This window comes from Grammomys surdaster, unplaced genomic scaffold (assembly GCF_004785775.1).
Source record: "Grammomys surdaster isolate TR1022 unplaced genomic scaffold, NIH_TR_1.0 341, whole genome shotgun sequence".
In the NCBI taxonomy this organism is placed as follows: domain Eukaryota; kingdom Metazoa; phylum Chordata; class Mammalia; order Rodentia; family Muridae; genus Grammomys; species Grammomys surdaster.
Window position 1 is genome coordinate 2593353 of NW_021604760.1, and position 18631 is coordinate 2611983.

The 18631-nt window shown below is 36.1% G+C and overlaps 2 protein-coding genes across 2 annotated transcripts in view; one reads left to right on the forward strand and one right to left on the reverse strand.

The window, feature by feature from the left end:
- Dock7 (dedicator of cytokinesis 7) overlaps nt 1–18631 on the forward strand; it is a 198439-nt gene that overhangs the window by 74290 nt on the left and 105518 nt on the right. The window lies entirely within an intron of this gene.
- Angptl3 (angiopoietin like 3) lies at nt 7135–14802 on the reverse strand. The gene is made up of 7 exons (XM_028778778.1): nt 14243–14802; nt 13554–13664; nt 12317–12431; nt 10555–10668; nt 10206–10301; nt 7754–8020; nt 7135–7416 (listed from the first exon to the last, which is right to left on the reverse strand). The coding sequence occupies exons 1-7, from the start codon at nt 14735–14737 to the stop codon at nt 7247–7249; spliced, it is 1368 nt and encodes a 455-aa protein (XP_028634611.1). The 5' UTR covers nt 14738–14802; the 3' UTR covers nt 7135–7246.

Consider the following 18631-nt stretch of genomic DNA (forward strand, 5'->3'; position numbering starts at 1 on the left):
TGTGTATGTGTGTATTCATACATGGGTCTGGAGGTCTGAACTTGAGTGTGTCTTCCTCCAACACTCTCCACTCTGTACATTGAGGCAGGGTCTCTCACTGAACCAGAGCTCTCTGATTCTGGTTAATTTAGCTACCCAAATTGCCCTGGGGGCTCCCCTTTCTGTTTCCCAGCTGGTAGGAGTGTGGGCTACCACCATGCCTTCTCAGTTTTTATGAGGGTCTGGAGATATGAACTCAGACACTCAGGTTTGCTACCAGTCAGCTCTCCAGGCCAAGTTTATTGTTTTCAATCAGAATAAATTAGCTTCAGATTAGAATTTTGTATAACTCAGCATATGATTCATAAGGAACTGAATATGTTAATAGACTATAAATTGTGATATAGGATGTTCAAGTTTCTGCATTTCTTAGTTTCTTGAGCTTTTGAAGCAAGAATGATGTATCATTTGGTTAAGAAAGAAATTTTTAATTTCCTGTTATAAAAATATCTTCAGGGAATTAAAGACAATTAATTACATTGAAACACAGAAGTAGGAGAGTAGCTATGGGGGGCACACCTGGCCTGGTGCTATGTAGGGGATGCCTCAGTGAAGCCGAACCCCCTGCAGATGCCCAGCTTCTCAACAGACTATGGTTCCCTGGAGCACAATGAACAAGCCATCTGAAGCACAGGAAGGAGTTTGAACAGGAGTTCTGACTGTTTCAGAGGAGGAAGCAGAGTCGGAACAGAAGGAGTCGTGGGTAGCCCATGGCTAGGGAGATGGAGAGGTGGGCTCTGGGGTAGCCCTGTAGGGTTTAGCTGCCAGCCTGTAGACCTATCAGTGAATAAAAGCCGTGCGTCATGAGACTAAAAAACAAACAAAACCACAGAAGTAGAATTGTGGTTATTATCCTTGGTTGGCTTTTTTCTGGTTTGTTGTTCAAAAGTTTCTCTTGGCCAGGCATGGTAACACAGGCCTTTAATTCCATCACTGTGGAGTTAGAAACAGACAGATCTCTGTGAATCCAAACCATTCTGGTTTGCATAGTGAGTTCCAGGACATAGAGAGACCAGATTCAATCCTCTGCCTCCAAAGTTTCTCTTTTTGAAAAACTACATTTATTATAAAACTACTTAAGAGACAGTTACCAAATTATAAAAAGAAGTAATTTCTGTGTGATTTGAGATGGTATAAGTGTTTAACTTTTTAAAAATTGAGAGAATGGTTCCTATAACAAGTATTTTATGACCATATGTAGTTTAAAGTGATTATTAAAACTAAGATTGTCTGACTTTCCTTCTCTTGACATGGGAAAAGGCAATCTCATATGTCCTAGGAGGTCATGTGTTGCACGACCTCAGAGAGATTGATTTGAAAAGTATGATGATATTGGATTTTAGAGACATAAATAGGTAAAGATGTTTTTTAAAAGGGTGGTACTGATGATATAGCTCACTGAGTGAAAGTACTTACTAGATAAGCCTGGTGACCAAAGTTTTGTTCTCTAGAAGCCATGGTGGAAGGAAGGAGCCAATTGTACACATCTGTCTTTTGAATTCTACATGTGGGCTGTGCATATGCCCCCTCCCCGTGATGAACAAAATACAAAATGTTAAGGAAAACTATAAAAGTTAGCATTGTCCAGTCTTGTGCTTTTACTTGGACCTTCAGTGTTCATGAGACTGATAACCACATGTGTACTGCTAAGAGAGGATGTTGGTTGCTATTTAGCCCAGAACTGAGGATTCTTCCGTCTCTGCTTCTCAAGTTGGAAATATAGGTAGACTGTCACAGTTAGATGACAGACTTTTCCTTTGTAGCCAATCAGCTTGGTTTGACTAGAGTTAACTCAGGAGAGTCAAGTCTTAAAAATCCATATGGTGGTAAATGATATATAGTATCTTAGCAATAAAGAATTGGAAGGCATAGAACTAATAATCCAGATAAATGAGGTTTACCTCAAATGATTGATTGCATGTGCTATCTCAGTGTCATATGAAAGACCTGTGCAGTTGTTACATTAGGATAAACAGCGAGCCCTTTCCTACTGGGATTTTATTAAATGGTTGCAATCACTTGGAAGTTAGATAGGAGATTCCTTGCAACACTGCTTGTGTTCCAGATCATGTCTTGATTACTACTGTGGGGTTTTGATTTGTACTAGATCAAGGTACATCTAATTGAGCAAATCCTTCCCTTTTATTGACATCTGCTTTTTTGAGACATGTCCACATAGCACATGACATTCTTGGCAGACTGTGAGAGCTGGCCTCTTTCCCAACAATAGTCTTAGTTGTGATTGCTTGTTGAACTTTTGTATCTTTGTTTTTCTATTGAGTTCTCTCTTTTTTTTTCTTTATTATTATTATTATTTTTTTTTTTTGATAATTGTGGCTAGAAAATGTAGTGTAACTAAGACAGTGGCAATTATCGCTGTGAGATCAAAATAAAAGCAAGTAGTTTGTATGATGCTGCCCTTTGCAGTTGGTAAGATGGACCCTCTTCTTCATAAACATCAGTGATTTCGTCTGTGAACTGATCTAAATATAGTTTTAAATGATCTGTTATATAAAATTCAAGATACACACACACATACCCCAGTAGATATGGATATGCTTCTGTGACAGATAAGGACTATAGTAGCCACAATAACAAATGTTAATTTTAAGATCTACTTTCATACAAGATGTAGAAGAGAAAATCTCAGTCAGAAGATACCATAGAAGATAGTGACACATTGGTCAAAGAAAATACAAAGTGTAAAAAGCTCCTAACCCAAAATACCAGGAAATTCAGGACACAATGAAAAGATCAACCCTAAGAGTAATAAGAATAGAAGAGAGTGAAGATTCCCTGCTCAAAGGGCCAGAAAACATCTTCAACAAAATCATAGAAGAAAAATTTCCTAACCTAAAGAAAGAGATGGCTATAAAAGCACAAGAAGCCTACAGAACTCCAAGTAGATTGGACCAGAAAAGAAAATCCTCCTACCACATAATAGTCAAAACACTAAATGCAGAGATGAAGAAAGAATATTAAAAGCTGTAAGGGAAAAAAGCCAAGTAACATATAAAGGCAGATGTATCAGAATTACACCAGACTTTTCAACAGAGACTCTAAAAGTCAGAAGATCCTGGACAAATGCCATCCAGACCATAAGAGAATACTTTGTAAATTATGAGTTTGACCTTGAATTGTTTGATAACACTTATAATGTACTAGTCACACTTTCCTCTGTTTTATTTCAAGTCAGACCAGGTCAGTATGAGCACATGGGGATCATGTGACACTTGCTTCTTATAGCTCATCTTTGTATTATGAGAGATCTCCCTTTGCAGAGCAAATTTTAATTTTTTCTGTGTATATGTAAGTCCTATGATCTTACTTTTTTGGAATAATAGTTTAAAATGCATAAAATACATTGATTAACAAAAGAAACCCATTATGTTAAAGTGATCTAGATATTAGTTATATTCCTTATGAATTAAACTAAAATATTCTATCCTCTGATACAATCAAAAGGACTTGTTTTCTAAGCAGTATTTTGAGATAGCCATAATAGTTGAGATATAAAAATATGTATACTTTTTCAATATCATAGTTCTTATATGTTGCTAATACTGCTGTGGTTCATTTTCTACATTCTTAATTTTATATGAATGGTACGGAAAATTAAGAAAATCTATAGAACCTATAGAAATAGTTGAGAGGCCAATTTTTAGCACTTTCATATCGCCACCCAAGTGTTTTTAAAATGTTAAGGTGGTGGTTCTTTCATCCAAGGTTCCCAAAGGAGAGAGAATGTTCCAGAAATAAGAGCAGCTTGAAAATAATTTTACTCATTTACCCTAAAAATTAAAGTATTTCTTTGGGCAGTATTCGTACAGATTATTTTCTTAAAGGAGTTTGAACAGTGATAACCCAAGATCCAGTTCTTAAAAGTATGTGCATGTATCTAAACACTGTTTTAAGACAATTTATGATGACCCAGTGAGGCAGGTTTGGCAGGTTTGGCAGATGCCTATTCCTATGTGTGGAATTGTAGACTGAAACTTGGTTGCTTCTCTGAAGAGAGCCAGCAACAATTCTATACTGTTAACGTTGCTTATTGCTGATTCAATAAACCTAATCATTTTTACGTGTTACTACCTTAGATAGAGCATTTGAACTGTAGCAAACAGTTTTTATGCTTAAGGTCAAATTCTTTTTTTATATTTTATATTTTCTAAAATTCAGTTGAAATATCACTTTATGAAGGTATAATGTGAGGACTTGTTAACCCTACTTTCATAACCTTGAACGGCACAGTTGAGACCAATTGAGTAATTTTTGTCCTAGGTAATTTGCACCCACAGAGAATACTTTGGACTTTGCTAAAAGAGGCAGTTGTTTGATGACTCAGTTTTCAAAACTGCGGTGTTAGATAATCACTCAGTATGCACTTGGAAGTGCATTGTTTGTGGGTGTTAGTGATGCAGAAAAAAAAAAACAACCAAGCCATAAGGTAATACTATTATTCTGTACAGAAAGTAGAATATATAGTACTATAAAATTTGAATAAGTTGTATAAAGTAGGAATTTAATAAGTATTGGCTAATGAAAACATATCTACTAACATTTGAGTAAACTGACTGCCAACTGCCTACTTTCTAGGAAGATGTCAGCATGAAGGTATGTTTGTTGTAGTATGAGAAAATATGTAAATAGATTCTATGCAGCAGGTGAGGCTGGGGTGATGTGTGTATACTGACCCTCATACTGGCTAAGAGTAGGCCCTTGGTGTGAGATTTTACAGTGATTCCCTGAGTTCAGGTAGATGAAGTTTTAATGCTCTGAGCCCTTTGATTTTTGTTTTTGAATTACTATTAAAATCTGCTAGGTCTCCTTTTTGTCTATGCAATGCTGCCATTTGAGGGCTGGATATATAAGTGCTGCATCATTCAAAGGGTAACAAGCCACCGTTTACCATATCTGTGGAAGAAGGAAGATTGCTGTATCTCAGAATACTTCCAGTCCAATCAGGAAGGGAGTGAGGAACTGTGGACAGATAGAATTAATTAGGAAAATACTCATAGGATGTTTTAAAGTACATACATTTTTTTTTCAAAAGAACAGTGTTTTGTTGGGGAAAATTGTTAAACAAGCAGCCAGGTTTGGTGACACACATATGCAATCCTGACCTTAAAAAGCGGAGGAAGGCGTGTCTGAGGCCAGCTAGGCTGTACGCCTGTCCCTGACTCAAAACTTGAAAGAGATCATTGGGGTCAGGTTCCAGGGACCTTGGTTTACTGGAAGGATTAGAATCTTGGTCTTTAGGCATGTGTTCTTCTAATATTCCCGTGAGAGTGTAGCTGAAGGGCATTGGTACAATACACAGAAGAAATGCAACTGATAGTCTAGGAACAGAATTTCTTAGGAGATTTTTAGGAAACATAACTTTTTCTATGAAGACTGATTTATAGAATATGAGATATGACCAGTATGTAATAAGAGCCCATGTTTTAGTGGCAGGTCATTATCCTTTAACTCTAAAATCTTTAAAAAGGATATATTTGAATTGTTCTCAGCTGCTGTTTTTCTATAGTAGACAACCATAGACAAAACAGGTACTATGTCATTATTATAAATTTGCATGATTGAGTGGGAAATAAAATTATTGGGCTAGGAGTAGATCAGGCTAATGGCAATCCTTGAAGAACATTTCAAAAGATACAAGAAAGTGTGTTTACAAATTCAAGTAAAAAAGAAAAATAACAAAAACCATTCCCTATGTGCCAGACTCCCTATGACTTAGAGCCTGGTAGTGATGCTGATGGTTCTCAAAGTTAGAAGGGTATGAAGTCTGGAGGGGGAGGGGAAGGAGTTGAAAAGGGCTGGGCTGCCACTTGATGTATCTATAGGATAGCAGAGGGGGCAGCTAGTGAGCAGTGTGAGAAGGACGTATGAATAGAGATGATGGGTAGAATATATAGAGCTGGGAAATGTATCCATGGAAGACCAGAGTCCATGAAGGGAGACAGAAGGTTTCAGGACATTTATAAGGATTTTTAAGAGTACTTAAAACCACAAAATGTTAGATCCTGATTAGGCTTCCATTTAAAGCTGCAAAGGTACTCATTCTTACTGTGTTCTAAAGATGTCACTTAAAATGTCAGAGTATTCAGTGTTAAAATGTATAAAATATTCAAGGTGTAGATAAGCTAAGTATAATGAATTTATTCTTAGCATATCTTGACCCTGAAGAGTCAGCACAGTACAGTAGCCTGGATCTACTGTGTTGGTAGACTCAGAGCCTAGTACAAATGCATTGTTGCCCTTAGCTTTCTTATGTGATGTCCTTAAAAAATGTTTACTCCAGATTATGTTGTAGCAAAATTAAGCATAATTTTGAAAGTTCCTATTACAGAAACATATTCTAAATAGTCTGGACTTAATTTTGAAACTAGTAATATAGCATGTGGAAATTGTAAAATACCACTTTTTGAAGTTTACCTTAAACTTTGTTTTATTTTTATTTATTTATTTATTTTTATTGGATGTTTTATTTACATTTCCTATGTTGTCCCCTTACCCCATCCCCCACCCACCCAGGAACCCCCAACCCCCTCACCCCTCCTCCTTCTTCTCTGTGGATGTAACCTCTATCTACCGCCCCCCGCCACTCCCACCTCCCCACCCTCAAAATTCCCACCCCCTGGGGCATCCAGCCTTCATGCAGTCAAGGTTCTCTTCTTCCACCTATGCCCAGTTTTAAATTTAAGAACGATTTAGAATTTACCCATTAGTTATGATTTAGATTGGAACTATTGTTTTTGTAATTTTGGTTTTCTGTTTTGTTTGTTTTTCTGGTTTCATTTTGTGTTGTTTTGTTTTGTTGTGGCAAGGTTACTCCGTGTATCCCTGGCTGTACTGGAACATAGTCTGTAAACCACACTGGCCTCAGAGTCAGTGATCTGCCTGCCTCTCCCTCCGGAAACCTGGGGAGGCGTGCACCACCACTCCCAGATGATTTGGACCATCTTAAATTGATTCCCATATCACAAACATGAATAAATGATACTGTAGGAGTTTGGTTGAAAAGATAAATTATGTTACATTGATTCGACAGTATCTGATCTTAACAAGACTTTAAAGCTAATTGAAATGCGATTCTCAAGCTTTCCAGTAAAGATTTAATACCAGATTACTGTACGACAGTGATTGGGAGAATTTTAATATTTAATTTATTGGTCTTTCAATTTGTCTCAGTTCAGTTGGAGCTTTTTTAGGTGGTAGGCTGGAGCATCATTTTGGATGATTTGATAGAGTAGAGCTTTCCACTCGGAGGCCTCCAGTAGATCCCTCTTCTTCTCTCTGGTTTGGATTTGGTTCTGGGCTTGTTATATTTTCCATTTAGATTGTTTTCTCCACATATGTCATTCCACCACCAGCCACCTAAAGAAGACAGACATGTGGTTTAACTGGGTAAATGTCTAGTAGCTGTTAGATTTTTCCACAGTTATATTTTTATTTTATATAACTGTTATATTGTAGATGCATGTATCCCAGTATTCATTATACTGTGTGACTCCTGCACACCATCAACATAATGAGGAACATTCCAGGTAAAATAGCTGAACCAGAATTGACACTTGAAACTACAATCAACAGATTTTTTTGTCTTTGGAGAGAATGCTTTCTTTAGATTAGTATTTTAAAGAACATATTATAGATAATAGCTAAAACCATAGGGGATACTTTGAAGAAAAAAGTGTTGTCATTAATGAGATACCTGAGTAACTTTCTGGACAGTAGAGCTGTCCCTTTGCTCTGTGATCCCATGTAGAAAACATCAGATCTCTGTGCTCTGGGAGGGCCTCGGGGATATTGCCAGCAATCTCAGTCACATGTAGTGAGTAGTTGGTTTCGTGATTGCCCAGGTGAAAGGAGTATTCAGCATAGTGCATGCTGTCCTTCCAGTCTTGTAGCTCGAGTCGTAAGATGTAGTTAGACTGTTGAACTATAGCATAGATCTTCTCTAGGCCCAACCAAAATTCTCCTAAAGGAAAAGTTAGGGGAAAAAAAACCCTGTGTGATGTTAACTACAGATCAGGTCCTGACTTGTCTGTGTGTCGGGGTGTGTGTCAGGATGTCACTATTTATCCCAGGCTGGTCTCAAAGATGATATCTTCCCACCAAAGTGCTGTGATTACAAAGTATGTACAATCATTTTTCCATGGCCAGTTCTTGTCATTATTTTCAATTTGTTGATGTAAATGAGTTTAGTTCTGATTCCTGGGTTACTGTGAAATCTTGTAAAACATTTATATTATTGGTGTTACAGTGTGTGCTTGCAATGCTAATATTTGGGAGGTCAAGACAGAAAGGATTGTTGTTTAAAGTCTTCTACTACACAGACTGTTTGAGTCCATCCTGGACATGGGACCCTATCTGAAAAACCCGAAACAAATCCTTTTTAAACCTCATATTAATAGAGTTTTGTGAAACTCATGTCTGTGTCTGGGTATATGCACTGTCCCTCCCTTCCTGTCTCCTTCTGTTTTTTATCAATTGATTGTTCTGTCTGTCTGTGTATCTTGTTTTCTTTGAGTTCTGGAGACTGAATCTAACCTCATGCATGTGCTAAGAAAGACTCTCCCACTGATCTATATCCTCAGCATTAAGTGTGACTTTTTCTCCCTTAACATTAGTTAAGTCTATATTAAATCTTGTCTTGATTAACCCAACTTTATTTCAAAAATATATTTTACAAAATGTTTGATATATGACACATTACATTACTACAGATATTTTTAGGTTTGGTCATTGAGAGAGTAATATCTCACTTGTACCTCCTTAAGTAAATTAGATACCACCTTATCATCAGCTGTTCATTAATATACCCACATTCAGTCAAGAGAAGGCTTTTATATGTCCAGTTTTAGATAACAGTGATAGCATTTTCCTCAAATACGAAGTTTCTTCATAGAAAAAGAATCTAATAAATTTAAAAATGAGATTTGAATGATTTGTTGTTAATAGTATTTTTCTCTATAATTAAAGCTATTTGGGATTAAAAACTGTAGTAATAGAAGTAGATCATTATATAACCTATATTGAAATGTTTAATGATGAGAATAAATATTGTTGCTATTGAGCTAGGAAACTTCAGTTTGGGATTATAAATGGAATGATTAGTTTCTAATTAGAAATAAACCAGCATTCTGAACTGTCAGTCCTTTATTTTAGTGTTAAACTCAATCCCAGAAGAATTAGAACTGCAAAATACCACTGAATGGGCCCTCTCTTTAGAGATTGAAGTAGTACCGTGAATAGAGAATTTAAAAATAATCAAGTAGTACTGAGTCTTAACATTTTTTTTTTTTGGTAAAATAGCAGATGACTTCTACTTTGTAAGTTAATACTACACATTCACAAGTATCTATTGTGTGCTTTTTTGCTTTTAAGTATCTGCTTATTTTTTATTTTTTTGCTTATTTTTAGATTGATTTTACAATCAAAATAAAATATATTCTAGAGCATTCAGAGAACCACAGTTCTGTAGTATATATTTATAATATTGAATAATTAAAATTAGTACTTAAGTAGTTAGATACCATATCTCTGACAGTGACTCTATTCCTTCTAACTCTTTTATTTTGTAGTTTTATTACTTTGTTTGTGCCACTGGGCATCAGTCCCAATGTTATGCCAGTCAAGTGCTCTGCCACAGCACATCCCTCCAGCTCCATTTAACCTGTGTTACTTTGTATCTAAGATATCAGTGGAAGAGTACTATAATGCCATCTCTGCGATTCATTTGTAGCATTACCCCTCACTAGAGCAGACGGTATGTACTGTTGTCCTTAATGACTATTATAATCATGAACTATAGAATTAAATCTCAACAAGCATACATAAGAGCAGATGTGTAATAGTGATAAGTACAATTAAGATAATTGCAATTGCTAACATGTATTGTGTTTACCAAATCAGTTTTATGAAGGCTGGGATTTGTTTTTGTTTATTGTTACATTTCCACAGCCTATTTTATAATTGTTTCTTAATTTATAATTCTTTTTTTTGAGAAGAGATCTCGATGTGTGGCCCAGACTGTCCTTGAGTTTTCAGTCTACCTGCTGCATCCCTCACCCCAAAGTGCTATGATCTCAGGCCGTGTCAGCACACCCAGCGAATACTGTTAAATCAACAGACTAATGAATGACGCAAGGAGATCACTTTACCATCAAGCTTCCCAAAGCCCTTTTTGTAGTTTTCCCATGTTTCGTTGAAGTTTTGTGAGCCATCTTTCCGGTGTTGAATTAATGTCCATGGACTACCTAGAAAGTGTGAATGAATGTAGTTATTTTTAGTAAAGTTGACAGGAAAAATAACTTGGTTTTAACTTTGGCTTTGTGAGTTGATTTATTAATTAGGTAGTATGTAGTTAAGGTAATATACTTTATCATTTATTATGATCCCAGATTTGTATGAATAATCATGTTCTGTGAGTTGATTACAGGGTTAGTTTTGGTAATAGGTAATGAGTATCTTGAGTTCACTCTAACTCATTTTCTGCTTAGGAGGGTTTACCTGATTGGGTTTCACAGTAGACATTAAACACTTGAGAGTTGCTTGGTCTAATGGTATATACACCACTTGTATGTTCACCTCTGTTATAAATGGCAGAGCAGTCAGCAGGAAGGTCTAGAATTAACAGACATTATTATATAATAATATTTAAGAGTAAAGTGTCTTTCGAGCTTGCAGTTTACTACTACTTCACGGAATTGCTGTGAATGTTCAGTAATATTTATGCTAAAGTATGTTTACTGGGTGAGAAACTGTCCAAATAACATTAAAGTAACATTTCCAACTTACTTATTTTAAAAGAAAATGGAGAAAACAAGAATTTTAAGAAGGATTATCTTGTTAAGCATAGTGAGAGTCCTCAGGAGCAGAAGCTTAGCACAGGGTTTGGTTTGTAACCCGAACCACAGATGTGTGGGAACGGGCTGTACAGGACGAGCGCTAACAGGTAGTTCTCCTGTGTGAGTTACAGAAACCGAAAGAACTCTTGGTAATGTATCATTTTCCAGCAATTTGGCTGGAAATAGTGATTTTGTTCCCTGGAACTTTTATTTAACCTGTGAAAGAGTTTATGCAGATAGGAAAGTAGAATATTTGAGTAGAACTCCATGATCTTTCGGGTTTTAGAAGTGCATGTTTTCTTTGTACACATGAATATATCTTGTTTGTTGCTTTAGAAAGTAATCTTTTTAATAAATTTTGTTTTTTTTATTTATTTTTTATTTTTTTTGCAGTCTCACTTTAGCTCAGGCTAACCTGGAACTAACTGTGTAGTTAGGCTGGTCTTGAACTCACATTGGTTCTCCTACCTTACCCGCTGAAATACTGGGATTATATCTGTGAGCCACCAAGCCTTGACTAGAAAGTCATTTTTAAATATGACCTTTGTGGCTCTCCATAAGTCTTATAAGCATGAGCTTATTCCTTTTCTATACCTGTAGTATCATTTTATATCTATAAGATCAATAATTCCATGTTTTTCTATCAGCTTTATATCTTAAGAATGTCATTTATAGTGTTAAAATGTAAGAAAGAAAGGAAGAAAGGCAGGCAGAAAGAAAGAAAGGAAGGAAGGAAAGAAGGAAGGAAAGGAAGGAAGGAAGGAAGGAAGGAAGGAAGGAAGGAAGGAAGGAAGGAAGGAAGGCAGACAACAAATCAGGATCCAGTTAAATTGACATCTGGTGATAGCATTTGGTATATATAACTTTTTACTCTTATCTAGATCAGATCAGGTCTTTGTTTGTTTTGGTTTTTCCTTTTTAAAAATTAGTTATTTTATTTACATTTCAGATGTAATCTCCTTTCCCGATTTCCCTACACCCAGACACCCCTTGTCTCATACCCCTCCTCCTACATCCTGAGGATGTGCCCCCACCTACCCACTCCCACCTCCCCACCCTTGAATTCCTCCACACTGGGGCATCCAGCTTTCACCAAAGGACCTCCACTCCCATCTATGCCCAACAAGGCCATCCTCCCCTACATAGACAGCTGGAGCCATAGGTCCCTCCCTGTGTGCTCCCAGGCTGATGGTTTAGACCCTGGGAGCTCTGGTTGGTTGGTATTGTTGTTCTCCTCATGGGGCCGCAAACCTTTTCAGCTCCTTCAGTCTTCTCTCTCACTCCTCCTTTGGGAACCCCATGATCAGTTCAATGGTTAGCTGTGAGCATCCACCTCTGTATATTTCTGTCTCCTTAGAGGTCTGTCAGAGATCAAGTCTTAAGAATAGGGAATTTTGTAGAGAAAATTGGCCAAATTATCTTACCATCTTGTTTTGTATTTTTTGTTTTGTTCAGATGAAGAGGGGGAGTAGTTCTTGGTGCTCTTGATTTAGAAGAAAGAGAATTTTCTGTGGGTTCTTGAATACCAGTCTTTCTGAGCTGATAAAGGAATATAAATCTACTTTTTAAAATGCTATTGTATATATAATTAGGGAATACTGGGTAAGTATATCAAAAGGACAATTTAGTGGAGAGTGTTTACTGAGCATGTGCAGAGCCCTGACCCCGTTTCTACAAGCAAGCAAAGAGGAATAAACAGCACTTCCCAGCATGGACAGACATTCTATTCTTGGAACATTTAATCAAGAGGATTATTTAATGAGCAACAAAATTAAGAGAATGAAGCAAACGAAACAAGAAAGACATTGATTAAAAGGAAAAGAACCAGTAAGGCTATATGCTTTGCTTAAAATGTTTGAATATATTCTCTTTTCAATGATATGAATTACAAACTTAGCTAACTTTATTAACTTGTGTTTGCTAAATATGCTATTGCAATAGTCAGTTCCAAAATATTGAGTTTGTACAATGTGTTTATACAGTATTCTGTATAAAGAGTTTTAGTAATTAAAGTAATAGAAAAGAATCACAGGTTCACAGATCTTCCAGTTTAATTCAGGGATAGGCAAGAAATAGCTTTCTATTTATGCTAAATATAAAGATATTACAGAGGGGAAAAACAATGTAGTGGCTTTGGGAGAGGATTTTTATTTTTTATTTTTTATTTATTGGCCTGGGAAAGCTTCACCGAGCATTTTGTATTTCATAAAAGTATACAGGAAGTGCAGATACTAGGGGGAAAAAACCCAGGATTCTAGACAGAGGCCACCCAGAAGGAGGCCTTGGGGAGCAGTGTGTTTGATGTCGTTGAGGAATAGCAGGGAAGTTAGTGAGATAATGAAGGGCTGGGTCATCACAGGTTCTAAGGCTGACTATGAGCAAGATAGAAAGCTGTGTAGAGGCTTTGAGCAGAGCAAATTCATAACCTGATTTAAAATTTAATAAGATCATGTTAATGGAATCGGTTATGGATCGCCTTCCCTCCCAATTCCACGAGACCGACTGTTGTTTCCTTGGTAGGATGCTTGAGAAAGCTGTATGGCGTAGGTTAGTTGCTTAGTTGTACAGAAAGTTTTGCAAACAGATGGTTAGCTGGGAGTGCTGTCTTAGCCCATGTTTACGTCAACTGGTGCAACAGTCTGACAACATTCGACTACTTACTTGATTTTCTATTTCTTTTATCTGAATGTGCTGTTGACTTAGTCGTTTATATTGTTCTTCCACACTCTGGAGGAGTTCTCTTATGCTCTTATCTTGCTGCTCTACAAAACTCTGCACACAGATTATAGTTTATTTAAATGTCTTCTGTCTTTTTTTTTAATTTTTATTTACTTGTAACAGTCATCCAATTTTTAAACTAGGAGTGGGTTAGAAAAGTGAACATTGGCTGCCATTGTCCTATGTTTTTTTCAAATAATATACACTTTGCTACTGTATTTAAAAATTGCCATATCTAAAACTTAATTTTATTTAAAGTAAAGAAACACTGTTTCAAAGGAATTAGAATATGCCATTTACTATATTAATCTACTTTTATTCATGGAAGAATAGTTTTAAATTTAATTTTTAAAAAAAAATCACCTCTAGTATTTATCAATAGCATAATAGTTGAATGTTACAAAGTTATTTAATTATATGAAATATAAATTTTAGCTCTTTTCCAATATAATATTAGGAAAGCAAAACCTGAACTGAAGTTTCAGTAGATAATTTTATTTCTTAAAAAAAGTATTTTTTGGAAAAAATAAGTATGTTAATAATCTAGCAGAGTATTTGAAATAGTATATCTTAAAAATGTATTTTAAAAACTCCACATTGAAAACAGTCAGAATGCTGTGATTTCTACTTACTTTAAGTGATGTTACTTCTGGGTGCTCCTGAGCCCCAGGTGGGTTTTGAATTAAGTTGGTTAGCTGCTCCTCCAAAGTCCTGACCTTGTGTTGAAGCGCTGTCTTCTCTTCCAGTAGACTTTCAAGCTTTGAGTTCAGTTCAAGTGACATATTCTTCACCTCTTCATTTTTAGCTTGTAGTTTAGATGTGGTTCTTCTTAGCTCCTTTTCTTCTTCTTTGATTTCATTGGTTTGAAGTGATAGGTCATAAAAAGACTGATCAAATATGTTGAGCTTCTGAAATATGTCATTAATTTGTCCCTTAGTCTTATGGACAAAATCTTTAAGACCGTGACCGAGCTGCAGGAGGCCATTGGCTAAAATTTTGACATCATCCAACATAGCAAATCTTGATTTTGGCTCTGAAGGTACAGAATCAAATGATGAAAGGTCTGGATCAACTCTGGACGCAATTACTAGAGGAACAATAAAAAGGAATAGTTTAATTGTGTGCATTTTTTGTCGCAATTATTCAATTTCAAGCAATTTGGAACTTCTCCCTCCTGTAAAGAGACCAGGACCTCTTGGCCTTATATACACAGATATTTGCTGCATGCACACAAGGTTGGCAGGTGAATGGAGTTAACCATTAAGCTGTGCTAACTTGCACGAATGTAACCCTCCCCCATATTGAGCTAGATCAATGGCAACTGAAATCAAGGAAATGAGCAACTAACAGGAGGTAATTTTTAAAACTGTTAAAAATAGTTAAATTTGCTCTATTGACAATTATACTTTCAGTATTAAGGTATCTACCCAGTTTTAAATTTTTAATTTTTTCTTACTATAAGAGATTTACAAATAAACCTTAATTTTTGGTAGATTAAGTTTGTCATTAAAATTGAGGAAAAGTTAAGTATCTGTACCCCTGGTTGTAGTTTGTTTATTCTGTAAACAGCCACCATTCCCCAAGTCTCCTGTGAAGCCTTTCCAAGTTCTTGAGGCAGCGCTGTGCTTCTCATTGCTGTAGCTTCTGTTTCTGTAGTCTCTATAAGCTAGCATATAACTGTATATTTATTTGTCACTAGAACTATTGCTTAATGTCCTTATTTCACATATGTCTTAACCATTCTTGCATGTTAATCACAAAATCCCGACATAGTGTTAATAAAGTTATTTTCCCCCTTTCCATGGTTTTCATGTCTATATGTCATAGACATACATATATGTATGTATGTATGTATGTATGTAGATAGATGCACACACACACATGAAATAGCAGTAGACATGTGATCATTTAAGTTTAAACTAGAATTAAATCCCAGTGCTTCCAGTAGCAGAGATTTGACCATCATTTTCTGAAGTTTGTAAGCTTAGTAACAATTTTCTTACTTTATACTTTAAAAAATTTAACAAAAGTAAAGGTTAATAGTATGTTTAAGAGTAAATGTTCCATTGTCCTCAATCAATGTTAGAAGTAAAAATTATAAGAACTTAAATTATAGGTGGTTATCCTTAGTTTTAATACAAGATATTTGGGGAATTAATATGATTACTAAGAGTGTGACTTCTGGAATCATACTGTTGTCTGGTTCTAAAAGATAGCTCTAGTGTTTTGGCTTTAAACAATTATTTAATTTCCCCATTTATCCTCATTTATTGGGATAACTGCACTATATAATTTGTGGCTTTGTTTTGTTTTGTTTTGTTTTGTTTTGTTTTGTTTTGTTAAGACAGTCCTGTTATGTAGCCCAAGCTGACCTCAGATCTGTGGTGATTTTCCTACTGTAGTACCAGGATTATGGGCATTTACCACCATGCATTAAGATCAAGTACATAGCTAAAAAAAATAATTTATGTGTATGCGTGTTTTGCCTTCATGTATGTCCATGTACCATGGTAGGTAAGATGATGACATTGGATCCCCTGGAGTTACAGAAGGTTGTGAGCTACCATGTAGGTGCTGAGAGTCAAACCCAGGTCCTTTAGAGAGCAGCCTGTGCTTTTATCTGCTGAACATCTTTCCAACCCCCATATGTATAGCTAGCTTTTTTTGCAAAGAAGAAAAATCAATATAAAACATTTAAATTAAGATGTCAGGCAAAATTTTACAAACTGCACCATTTCTAAAATTCTATTCATATAAATTCCCATTCCTGTCATAAAATGGAGGTTCTCTGTTGATTAAGTATTATAGGTTTGACTGTAATGTTTCTTTAGAGATGCCACTTAAGTATTGGTTGTGAGCATGATTCTGGAGCAGGACCGCTGGGTGTGGAACCTCAGCTGTTCTCCAGCTCCTCCACCCTTGGTCATATCATTTACTATGTCTGTTTCCTCTTTTGTCCAGTGGAGATAATACTTTTCTTAGGGTTGTGAAAAGATTAAAGTTAGTATTTTCAAATCACTGGAATCGTTCTTGTTGTCTAATGGGCACTACATATATCACCGTCCCTTATAGTTAGAAATAATATGGTTACACTCATAGAATTTATTGGAAAAGATTAATGTTAAGATGATTTAGACATGGAAATTTTCTGATATTTAGGTTTTAAGAGGTTTGTTCTCTTGAATTTTGGTTAGGAATTGTATCTTTTGATTAGCCTAAATATGTGTGTGTACTTTTCTCTTTTTGGGGTGTGTATGTGGGTGGTAGTGGGGCTTGAACCTAGAACTTTAGCATATAAGGCAAGCACTTTCCCACTGAACAATTCCGCAGCCCACTCTGGGTACATTTTCTTAAGTATGCATTACAGAATTATATAAATACTTTTGGCTGAAATAATAAACATGTACGCATACATCCACTTAAATACAAAAACGAATCCGTTTCATATTGAAGTGTATTTGAGCTAGAGAGAGCAGTCACATTTTCTCCGTTCATGGGAAGAGTCAGTGATCCTTGGTCATGCAGGGCACATTTCGAAACTTTTCTTAACTAAGCTGTCAACTTTTGTGGTTTAAAACTATTGACCTCAGAATTCCATCCACCTAATTGAGGTACATGATGAGCCAATCTCTCTACTCTGTTACACTATACATTTTTTGTAAATGATTATTAATTTGTATCTTAACTCCTTTGTACTTTGCCTTGTGCCTTATGGAGACATTAAATATTTATGGTTCAGTAAGAATTTTTCATATAACAAGTGTAAAACATACATGTAGCAGATACAAATCCCTTTAATATAGTAGCTTCCTTATTTTAAAAAGGGACTATGAAGAAGGGACCCTTTTTTTAAAAAAATTAATTTTGTTTTATGTGCATGAGTGTTTTACTTGCATGTGTGTCTGTACAGTTGGACATCAGATCCTATAGGACTGAGTTAGAGACTGTTGTGAGCTGCCATGTGGGTGGCAGGATCAAACCCAGGTTCTCAGGAAGAATAGCCAGTGCTCTTAACTGCTGAGCCATCTTTTCCAGCCTCCCCCCAAAAGAGGCCCGTTAAATAAAACCCATATCAAATATAGCAAGAATCTCAATGAAAATAAAGTACTGTTAAGCAAATTCAATACTTAATTTAAGAATCCCTGTTTCTAAGAGTCACTATACAAAGTTTCCTAGGTATACAGGATTCTAGGACACTCAGCAGCTTAACATGCTTAAGTTCCAGCAAACCATAGCGGCTGCTTGCTTTCCCAAGAGTATGCAATATTATGGTAATTGGGCTTCCAAATTAAAAATGAGGTATTTTGGTTCTTTAAAGAATGATTTGTTTTTATTTTATGTATGTGGGTGTTTTACTTCCTTGTATGTGCCCCACATGTGTGCAGTGGCCAGACAGTATTGGATCCCATGGATATTGGTTATCTTGTAGATAAGTGGAAGACTAATGTAGTATGTTTGTTAGAAATGCTTGAAAATATCTGAGAAAAATATGTATAAATAGTAATGTTATGAACTGAAGAAAAGAAAGATACTAGAATAATACATTAGCTCCACCCTTTTTCTGATCAGAACAACATCAGTTAAATAGATGTTTAAAGTAAGAGGTTGGGGTCAGAGCTCGTTTACCACAGTGCTTGCCCGTCGTGAGTGATGCTCTGGCCTCCATTCCCAGCACTGCATTATTTTAGTCAACTTACAGATATTTTTGTCCCCTTAAGCTACATGTTCCCTGTGACCAGACAGCGGCTTTTAAATATTACCTATGTTTTGATCATGTTATCATCATTAGAGGGTGTGAGGAGTGCCCCGTGGAGGTTATAGGATAGTTTGGTAGAGTTGTTTCTCATCGTATGCTTCTGTGGGTTCAGGATTGAATTCAGACTCTTAGGCTTGCAGAGCATGCTCCTTTCCCACGGAGACATCTCATTGGTCCTCTGTGTGTATGTGTGTGTGTGCAGTAGGTGTGGTGTGTGCATATGTGTGTGTGGTGTGTGTGCATATGTATATGTGTATGGTGTGAA

Excerpts from the sequence above, each read along its gene's own strand:
- Angptl3 (XM_028778778.1), bottom strand. The coding sequence starts at position 14,737 with ATGCACACAATTAAACTATTCCTTTTTATTGTTCCTCTAGTAATTGCG. Across the intron at positions 12,432-13,553 it reads TAAAAGAAATAGAAAATCAA|CTCAGAAAGACTGGTATTCA; the intron begins GTAAGTAGTCGA and ends TTCCTTTATCAG. Across the intron at positions 10,302-10,554 it reads CTACTGTGAAACCCAATCAG|GTAGTCCATGGACATTAATT; the intron begins GTAAACCCTCCT and ends CACACTTTCTAG.